This window comes from Psammomys obesus, unplaced genomic scaffold (genome assembly GCF_907164565.1).
Source record: "Psammomys obesus unplaced genomic scaffold, mPsaObe1.curated_primary_1811, whole genome shotgun sequence".
NCBI lineage: Eukaryota > Metazoa > Chordata > Mammalia > Rodentia > Muridae > Psammomys > Psammomys obesus.
Window position 1 is genome coordinate 10,198,198 of NW_026585504.1, and position 10,612 is coordinate 10,208,809.

A 10,612-nucleotide genomic window follows, 5' to 3' on the forward strand; every position below is an offset into this window, starting at 1 on the left:
CTGGCTTTCTCAGGCAGACCAGGACCACCTGCCACATCAATCATTAATCAAGAAAATGCCCCCATGGACATGCCCACAGCCAATTGGGTGGACAGAGCTCCTCAACTGGCATTTCCTCTTACCTGATGATTTCAGTTTGTGTCAAACTGACAGAAAACCAACCAGCACAAGGACCGTTCTCAGTAGTTGGCAGATACTACCTTAACATAACCACTCTCCTGCTTGTTCTCTGCTAGTACAACTCACCTTAATCCTTAAAGCCTTTCTGTCTCCTTTCAACACAGATATCCCTTGAGTCAACATCAACTCTGAATTATTTCTTCTGGGTTTACTTGCTGATAAATAGGCAGGTAGATTCATTCTTACTGGATGAATATTGGGGAGACAGCTCTTTGAGGCTTGGTCTTCTATCTCCCCATGTCACAAACACTATCTATTGCCTGCTAGTGTAGTTGGCCTCAATAACAACTTTCCACTGGACCCTTCAAATTACGTACAAGAACTTAGCCAAATTGCTTCTGGGAATAATTTTGTTTCTGACGGATAGAAAATAAGAAAAAAAAAATGAGGCATGTTTTTCTTTTATTTTTAGCAAGGCTTTTAGTTCTTGCTCACATCAATTTTATTGATGATTTAACAACATATTTTTACTTATACCTGATTTTAAATACGTAATCAGTTAAATGAAAAGTACATTTAATGACTATACATCTTCCTGCCTTCTTCCACTGGCTAAATGCGGTACCCTGGATGAGGCGGCGCCAACAGGGAGGGTGAGAGCCCTCCAATTCGAATGCCAACACATTCAGATAGAGTTGCGGACAAGCAGGCGGCCCAGTGCGCTAGTGAAACAGCTGGGGCGCAGAGAGGATGAATGTGCCGCTGGCCCTGTCACCCTTCAAATACCTCGGATGAATGGCCCTCTCATATTTTTCCTGTAAGATTCCATAATGCAGATTTCTAAATATCTTTTGGTCAGCTTATGAAACTTGTCATTGATAAAATTGAAATAATGACAGCCTTTGCTCGAACTAATTTTGATAAGTAAAATAAAAGTTTGTTATTTGCGCATGAGTACACATGATAAGAATTTTTCAGTCACCTTGGAATCGTGAAGCATTTCAGGTTAACGTATGAAAAATAATTCTGAAGTTTGTTGGTTGCCCAGTCATAGCTACAAGCATCATTTCCTATTAGGAAAACAGTCCCATAATACTGCCTAGAGCTGATAGAACTTCCAATCAGGCTTAAATCCCACTGGAAATCTCTGGAGTTAGCCCTCCACCATTGTGCAAAATACTGTCTTAAAGAAGACTAACATGCAAGCTTCACTTAAGTGCTGTTCTCCAGTGGTTCTAAATCAAGGGGCAGCTCTGGGCAGCTGTCTGGAATTTTTATTTCAGTCAAACAGCTGAGTGACAGGTTTGTTTAGTTCTTTACTATTCCAAAGGTAGATTCCAGATTGCTCTCAGGTTGCAAATTGCTGAGATTTAAATGTTCTACCAAAATTCAGAGTGAGGAGAAGAATGGGGGACAAAGGAATGTTCTGATGTCAAGTCAGCTTGGAAACCCACCTGCAGTATTTCCTTGAAGTTGAAGCTGACCATAGTGTAACACAGGCTTAGAGAATTCTGCTGCAAGAGGCTAATTCAGTGTTATTATCCGAGTATTTCTCAGTCAGCAAGCCAGAGAAACACCATTACTATCTCAAGGGACACCAGTGTTCTAAGAAACACAATTTGGAAACACTGCCTTAAGGGAAATATGCAGACTGGATTGGTTCTGAATTTCATCGCAAATATTTCTGTCGACATTATCCATAATTACATCTGTATTCAAATAAAAACATTAAATGGGAAATATAATGGAAAATTAAAAATATGCCACTTAAGAAAGTTGAAACATGGTATTTAAAAATACTGAAATATTTCTCTACTTAGGGTAGGTCCACAGATACGTTGAAATGTAGTGATGAAACTTGGTCAAGAATCACTTAAACGTTCATTGACTCTTATTTTTAATTGTGTGTGTGTGGTGAAGGAAAGATGTGCACCTGTGAGCACAGGTGCCGACAAAATCCGGAAGAGGAGATTAGAGCTCCTGGAACTGAAGGTACCTGACATGAATCCTGGGGACTGAATTCAGGTCCTCTACAAAAACCAGGGCCTGCTCTTACCTGAGCATCTCTCCATCCCCTGTTCAGTGACCTTTAGCACAGCTTTTCAAGCCACGAGCATGGGAGAAGGCTTTCATTTCCAGCCTGTTTGGAGTGTGGGAATATTAGCTCTTGCCCTGGCTTTTCTCTTACGTGTTATATGCCACACGTGAAATTTGCATGTAGCGATAATGTGTTTCTACGGTGATGCTACAGAAGTTACCATGCTGCCAAAACTATTGACTCAAAAAAAAAAGGTAAAAAGTGCAGCCTTCATGCTATGCATATCTCATCCTTTCGAAGGGGACAAGCACCCAGCTTCCAGTCCTTTTCGCTAGACTGGAAACATCCTTTGGGGACCTGTGGTTCTATCCCCGCTGGGTTTTCTAGGTTAGCCACTGTCTTTTTTCAGTCTCTTACCTTTGAATTTAGTAACATGGCTATGAGAAACGGAAGCCTAATTTAGAAGTGTCTGGGTTAGCAGGTAGAAGCAGGCAGACATTGGTGTCTGTACCTCCCTTAGCCCCCTGCTCCAGCAGCTGTCCCAATGTAGCTGTGTCATTCGATTAAGCAACCTTTTTTATATCACGCTATAGGTCTGTCCACTCAACGCATGTCTAGCTCGTTCAGAATATGTTCATGCTATTAAGATTAGTTCAGGTCCAGTGGGCCTAAAAGAACTCTTCCGTTCATAATTCAGAGGTGCATTCCTCCAGTCCAGTGGGGGAGGGGGGAACAAGTTAACTCTGAAACCCTTTAAATGCCAGGGCTCTAGAATGTTTAAAAGCATCCCTGAGATGGCTTGGGCTGCATCCCATCCCCCACCTCACCCTCTCCTGCCCCCCAAATAGCAGTTTGCAACCCCAGCTGTGCATTGGAGTCACTGGAAGACTGTAAAGAATTCTGATTTCCTTTCTCCTCCCTCCTGGTGAGATTCTGATTCAAACTGAGCTAGCTTCCCCAGTGTGATCCCCACAGTGTGGTAGTTCTCAGCCTTGGAAGCATCTCAGAATCATCTAGAGAGCTTTAAAAATTCCTGATGCCCAGACTGCACCCTAGATCAACTTAATGAGAGTCTTTGTGGATGGGATCTGGCATCAGTATTTTTTACAGGTCCCAGCTGAATACAATACTCAGCCAAGATTGAGAAATAGAAGGGGGAAAAGAGTCTAGAGAAAGCAGCTCCTTCCACATGTCTACAATCTGCCTTCTTCCACTCCCTCAGCCCAGTCTCGCCTTTGGTTCTCCTACCCCATAGGCTAGAGAGAGCTTAAATAGTTTAGCCAGAGGAAAAAGACCATCTGATTTGGATTAATGCAGAAATTACAGTAACGAAGAAATGGTCAGTTTAGGGCTGAAGAGATAGCTCCGTGGTTAAGAGCATATATTGTTCTTGCAGAGGATCTGAGTTCAATTCCTAGCACCCATATTGGGCAACTCACAACCCTCCTGTAAGTCTGGCTTCAGGGGATCTATACCTGTGTCTTCCACTAGAAATCTCTACTAACATGCACACACACACACATACACACACACACACACACACACACACACACACTCACACACTTAAAACTAAGAAAAATAAGTATTAACAACTGGTCATTTTAAGTGAAGAGACATTATAAGAACATACTTGTGCTAGTGAGGTAACTATCATTTAATGAGTTTCAGATACTTATAATAACTTATAATAACTAAATAAAGGTTATAACATGGAAAAACCAATGTTAATATCAGAGTTTTCATAGAGTAGCTAACATTTCTAAATCTGCCCCTCAGCAATTTATCCAGCTTTCATATTTTCAAGACTTGAAATTCCTTTACTAAGGAGTCCCTGTTGCCAGTTCTAGAAGATTCCAGCCTGTCAGCCATGTCTAGGAGCATGTTTTGAACATGCGCGCCATGGTTGGAAGTGTGGCATGATCCTTATATTTTCTTAAAAGGCAGGTGTTAGAATTGTGTTTGTTTTGATAGCGTGGATTGTTATTTTAAAGAAATTACTAAGAACTCTTGGGACACAAGCACATTTACACCTTCAGCCTTCTAAGCTGTTGTGTGTCCTTGGGGGTTACAGAGAGACTAGCACAGACAGGAACCCATCCAAAGAGTTGTTGACAACTGAGTTCTGAAGGTGCTGTGGCCAAAGTCAAATCCAACAATGCTGTGTTTATTTGTGTTCTGCCAATTGTGAGGCCACATCCCATCACAGCCTACCAATCCAAAAGAGCATGTTGCCAAGCCATTGGCCAACTTTCAGAATAAATAACCCTTTCTTACTACATGGCCAACAATACTCTACAGGAGAGAGGAGTCGCCTCCTGGATCAGAGGCTCTGAGTTCTCAAAAGGAACGGGTGGTGTTAGCTATTGTTGGGAACACAATATTGTAGGTACTGAATGCAAACAAAGCAGGAAAATGATCTTGAGAAGCTAGGCCCTCCGTCCCACATCTGTCTCTCAGAGCAGTTGTCGGGCACGCAGCTCACTGCTGCCATCTCTCACTCAGCACCTCAACTCCCGACTGAACAGCACTGTTATTTTTGTTAGGTGTGGAGTGATTGCCTCTGTCTGCTGATGAGCTGTCTGCTCCAATAATCATCTAAATCCAGCCTCTGGCCTTGTCTCCAAGGGGACAGTTCTGACAACAGATGCGCCCGAAGCATTGACCATTCATTCCCTGTCCCTCCATGATGCTACTTACCAATGCTCTCCTGTGCGAATTTCTTGTGCCTCTACGCTTCTTGTTACATTCCAGCTTCGTCATTTTGAAACCTACTGTAGAGCTGAGTGAGGGGACAGAGAGGAGAGAGAGAGAGAGAGAGAGAGAGAGAGAGAGAGAGAGAGAGAGAGCTGTTCTCCCTTTTACTGCCCTAAAAAGTGAAATTGTGATCTACTTCCCTTGGTTCCTCCTGAATTCCCAAATCCATACAGTTCATTCTTGGTGAACTGTTTGGAGGATTTGGTTTGTTTGTTTACATGTTTGTTTTGCTTATTTACTTGTTCTGGTGTAAACTTGATGTCTTCTACGAGATCATCTAACATGGGGAGACTGAAGCAAGTTCCTGAGGTAATGTTCTGATTCCCCTGAAGATCTGAGACGTATGCTCACACCACCAGCCCCACAGGGCCCCCTCAGCCTCCCAGCCCAACACCTCAGAAAGCAAGGTTGCACACCCAGATCTTTCACGTCTTTCCACAATGCCTGTCCATATCTATGAGTGTTTTATAAAGCATATTCCCAAGAGGTAAATATGTGGTTCAGTGGGTAGCAGGCGTGCCTAGCATGTGTAGGACCCCAGGGTTCCAGGCTTCGCTGGGGAAGCAAGCAGCCTGCCAAGTCTCATTCATATCCTCAGGTCATGTTTCCTTTCACTCAAACAAAAGCCGTGAGAGTGGCTGACGGAAAAAAAAAAAAATGAAAACCAATGCCATTATAAAGGGCCTCCAGTGAAGTTCAAGTGGGACTTCTGCTTAAAAGTGGAAGCATCAGAACCAGGGGGTTTAAGGGTGAGCTTTATTCCTTCCTGAATTCTGCTCATTTGAATCCAGTTGCTTTTAGCTGTCGCTCTAATGATGGCAGGAGGGGCACCCCCTCTGTTGGATCACTGTGCTAACTCTGAGGACTGCGAAACCACCCTCAGCTCTTGTGATTGCAGTTCTCATCCTGTTTGGTTAGTGTAAACAAATCTGCTGGGCACACTGTCCGTACCTGGATTTCCCAGTTCAGTAGCTTCAACTTCACATGTGTCCATTTGCTTCTGTCCATTCTTAAAAGGAGCAAGTCTGTCTCAACTGACAGGCAATGCGTATCAGAATTTTCTCCTAATGAATTATTCTCCTTTATTCTTCCATCTCTTGGGATTCCCTACACACAAAAGTACCTTCACATCTGCTTAACTTTGGAGACACTTATCTTTTTCAATAGGATGGTAGGACAATGACAACCATTTTATAGTTTGTCTAAGAGATTCTGATGCAGTTTCTCTCTCTGGGAGATTTTACTATATCAAGAAAGCATATAAATCTGTTAAGAAGCTTGTATGACTATTAAAAAGCTTGTCAATGAAAGTTATTTGCATAAGCTATGTCAAGTCCTTCTGAATACAGTGTCTCTGTGATCTTCCAACATTATGATGTAGGGTGAGACTTTTGTCTTTCTTATTTGCTTTAGAGGAGAGGGGGTTTGCCTAACAGGCTCTAGAGCTACTTGGGTTTAGCACTAAACCATGTTCAAATTATAAAGTGATTTCACCACTTTGCAAATGTGTACAAATAGCTTAAATTCATTATTTCCAGGAATTTAACATAAACAAAATAAAATTCACGTGTGTGTGTGTGCACGCGCGTGTGTGTGTGTGCACGCGCGTGTGTGTGTGTTCCATTTGTAATTACTTTAATCTCAAATAATAATACATACTTATTTTCACTGAGTGTTAGCTCCCATTATTTTTTACCTTTTCGTAAGTTAGTAAAAAGCATCCAAAGGGATTAGTCATTAAGTAGAGAAAATCTACAATGGAGCTGTAATAACAACCTTGTTATAGATTTTGAAATTAGCCCCAGCTGCATGGTTGCTATGAAGAGATAATGGGCACCTTTATCTCACTTTTTGGGTGACAATTAGGTAAAGGGTATTTGGGCTTCCTTACATTATATAGTGCATTCCCTGATTCAGAACACAATAGACTGTGAGAATGAGGAAAACATATTCCTGTTTACAGGCTGAACATTGGGAAAAACGAAGGAATTGCTTTCCAAGTCATTTATAGACAAGGACTGAACACGTGCTGGAACTGTCCCTAGGACCTGTATCAGATTCTATCTGATTTTCATATCAAAGGAAAAGGCCACACAGGAGTGGCTATCAGCGAAAGCTCCTCAGAGGCCATTTGTTGAGGTGAATTCTACAGAACTAGTCTTCCAGAGCTGACATGTTTCTTTACTCACAGTTTGTATCAGTTAAGGCTGAAACAAGGGTCCTCCATTTTCATTTTGGAAACATTCACCAAACCCTTATTTGTTGTTTAGTGAGTTTAGAGACTAGAAGCTATTTCAGGAAAAGATTTAAAAAAAAAAAAAAAAAAGACCTTGAGCTGTCCTGTCACAGATACCCAGCCACACTCTTGTCTCCACGCAACCTTTTTCAAGTATACACGAATTACCAAACGCACAATTTCAATGCCGTCCATGTTATCAATGCTAACAAAGCTATTTTAATTTGTGGGTTTTAAATGCTTAAGGTAAATGTAAAGTGTTTGTTTTATGCCACTGAATTTAATACCTCTGAAGTTAGTTACGAATTGTAATCATCAAATGAAAACTCAGGTCCTGACATGTTAAGGCAGAGGGTCTTGAGGGGGAAGTGGGGTGTTCCAGTTAAAAGTGTTGGATATAATCTGTCTTCCAGCTCACTTCTACTTCCTCATACTTATGTTTCTCTTAAGGCAGCATAGGACTTACATGACAGACTCTTGACAAAGGAACTGTTAGAAAGCTCTGTTACCTGTCAGGTGGGGAATCAAGGGATCTAACACCAACTCCTCAGGCTAAGGATGGCTGAGGGCATTGCAGCCTCCCTTGTGTTTCAGACACACACAGCTGATGGTGCTCAGGAAGGAGATTCTTATCCAGTCTGTACCCTGACACAGACCTTTCAAAGGCAACACAATTAATAAAGACAGACACAGTCTCTGCTCCTCAGGCTCGTGGCTGGTGGTTTGGGGAACACCTACTGAGAACTTATGCAAATAGCTACTGAGTTCTGCTAGGAAAACAACCACGTCAGTGTGAGTACTCTCACTGAAATGTTTTCTTACTAAAGAACATTTTGGATTTAAGCCACAGTGTAGAGTATTTTCCAACTGGCTCGTGCTATCAGTTCCAGACATAAGGTGAGCACACTTGCCCTATTACCAGAGATATTTTAGAGACTTAGTGCAGAAATCCCAGTGGAGAAAAAAATCAGGAGTTGATATTACAGTGATTTTTTTTATCCCCCAGAGAAAAGAAGAACATGCGACCAAAAAGGGAACCTTAAACCATGCAGATCTAAGCAGGCTTGGAGTAAAGGCATCACTTACTGTAACTGTTCTTCATCTCCTGGGTCCCTTTCACTTTGCCTCGTTTGTCAATCCTCAGATACCACTGTGTGCGACAGAACAGTCTTCTCACCCTTATATCCCCTCCTTCCATGTAATCATAGCTTCGTGTGTGTCGCTCAGGGCTAGAACAGTTCACATTCGGAGCCGTTTGCTCTGGACTCATGTCATTGCAAGCTAAAGATATAGTGCCCACTAGACAGACGAGATGGAAGCATGACCTGTAGAGCAGAGTTGGCAGGATCCATGTCAGTATCCATTTGCGCATTATAGTGTAGTGCTCCGGGTGTTCATGAATAACATAATGAGAACCGAATCTTGAGTTGATTGCTACTCCTATCCGGGAACTGTAGATTGATTTGAGAAAAAAGCAGCTGATCTTTCCAACCTGTTAGCCTGTTAATCTTTCAGCTTCTGATACCAATAGCAGGGTTCCTCCTCAGTAACACAGTTGATAGATCCGTATAAAAACAGGTTGCAACCAAGGCCAGTTGCTGCAGTGCTGTTTGCTACTTGATTTCTGCTCATAATGAGAGATGAGGAATGGGGAGGGGGGGAGAGAGGGAGACAAAAAGTTGCTGGTGTAAATTTCAGTAGGTAAAATCTCAACAACCTAGCATACAGTGTAGTTAAATGCTGAAGGCACAGCATGCAGTTAAACGCTGCCACAGAGGAGGTGAGCATCTTCGCCACTCTACGTGGAGATTCAGAAGTGCTATGCGTTTACGGAGAGACATCACAATAAAACTGCACCATTCATTCCAGTTGCTATCTTGTTAAGAAACATGCTGTACTTAGAGCTATTGGCTTAAGTCAAGTTTTACAGCCACTATCGACAAAGTAGAAACGCCTCCCTGGATTTCATTAGTATATGCCTTTACGTTTGTGCTTAATAATTTATTTACCCTTAAAGTGCCCAGATTTTTCAAGTTAAGTGTCAGGATTTCTCTGGAGAGCTTCAAGCGTCTCTTTCCACACGTACTACATACAGCACAATTTCTGTAGATATTTACACAGCTCAAAAGTCTTTCCCCTCAGTACAATAACCACAGAAAGAGAAAACCTTTCAGAAAAAGATTCAGCATTGTTTTAAAGACAAATAACAGTAACTTACTTGTTCTGTTTAGAACAGCTGGGTACACAAGAGTTCCGTGTCTGCTGTCTGCCTCGTGCAACTTGAGCCTCTCTGTAGCTACAAACTACTTCTCAGCTGAGAAATCCTCCAGCAGAATCATAATTGTTTCCATAAATCAACAGGCAAAAGGATTTTCTCCGTGTGCGAGCGCGTGCGCTTGTGTGTGTGCGTGGAGCCTTTTATTCAGAGATTCTCAATAAATACCTTTGCTGACCTCATTGGAAGCAATTAAAACTTAACCAGTGAGCTGTTCGTTGACTAAAACAGCAAAACTAGAAGGAGGTTTATACTGTGGAGTGGTCATAAGGGGGAGCTATGGACACAGCTTAGGTTTAAATCCACAAGTGGGCATCTCCACTCTGTGCAAACAGACCTGATTCTCAAGCAGTTACAGGGAGAAAGGGAAATGTTAGACATTTAAAACATAGAAGATGTGTTTTCACAGACCATGCAAACATTTCCTAGAACACATATAAGGGCTTTTTAATAGTTAGATGATCTTTACAACACATGGGCTTGTTTGTTTGTTTGTTTGGCAAGTATGGGTTGGTGGTTAGTCCTTCATACTCAGAGTACTAGAGAAACCCATGGCCCAGGGGCTGAAAGCCATCATTCCTAGGCAAGGACATATCCTTTCACAGATATTGCACAATTGTGTGTGATCGTCAGGCTGAGGAGACCTAGTTTTGTACTGGATTGTATTCTAACAAACACTGTGAATGTGGACCAGTCGCTTGACTTCCCTGTGACTCGGCTTCAGGTATCAAGTCAACAGCCACGTCTAATCAGACCAGTGCTGCTCTGTCATTGTAACATTTTACCTCACAATATATTTATACTGAAGGCTCACAGAAGTAAGGGACACATGATTTGAAAAACTATTATTCTTTTAGAAAAATGGTTTTGCCTTGGTGTTTGGCTGTGCCTACCTAAGAGCAATAGCATAAAAAAAAAAAAAAAAACAGATAAATCCAGGAACAGAATTATAAGGCCAATAGCTAATGGATATAGAAGAGCTCTTTTGCTTTCCAAAATGATCTCTTACCTCTCTCTCCCGTACTGAGCAAGACTGTGATTGTATTTTATATTTAGTATGGAGTATATTTAGTATCACCAATCTAAATGAGTACTTAAGAATACATATATTAAAATTCCTCTTCCGTGTATCCCCAACACACACACACACACACACACACACACACACACACACACACACACACACACA

At 41.8% G+C, this 10,612-nt stretch overlaps 2 protein-coding genes across 2 annotated transcripts in view; one reads left to right on the forward strand and one right to left on the reverse strand.

Annotated features, from left to right (window-relative positions):
* The window catches only part of Fgf7 (fibroblast growth factor 7), a 48,972-nt gene extending 39,434 nt beyond the window's left edge, over positions 1–9,538 (reverse strand). The window contains exons 1-2 of the mRNA XM_055603633.1: positions 9,367–9,538; positions 8,235–8,772 (exon numbers count right to left, since the gene is read on the reverse strand). Of these exons, the coding sequence (XP_055459608.1) occupies positions 8,235–8,520 (286 nt within the window). The 5' untranslated portion in view covers positions 8,521–8,772; positions 9,367–9,538. The remainder of the gene's footprint in view (positions 1–8,234; positions 8,773–9,366) is intronic.
* Fam227b (family with sequence similarity 227 member B) overlaps positions 1–10,612 on the forward strand; it is a 176,970-nt gene that overhangs the window by 117,334 nt on the left and 49,024 nt on the right. The window lies entirely within an intron of this gene.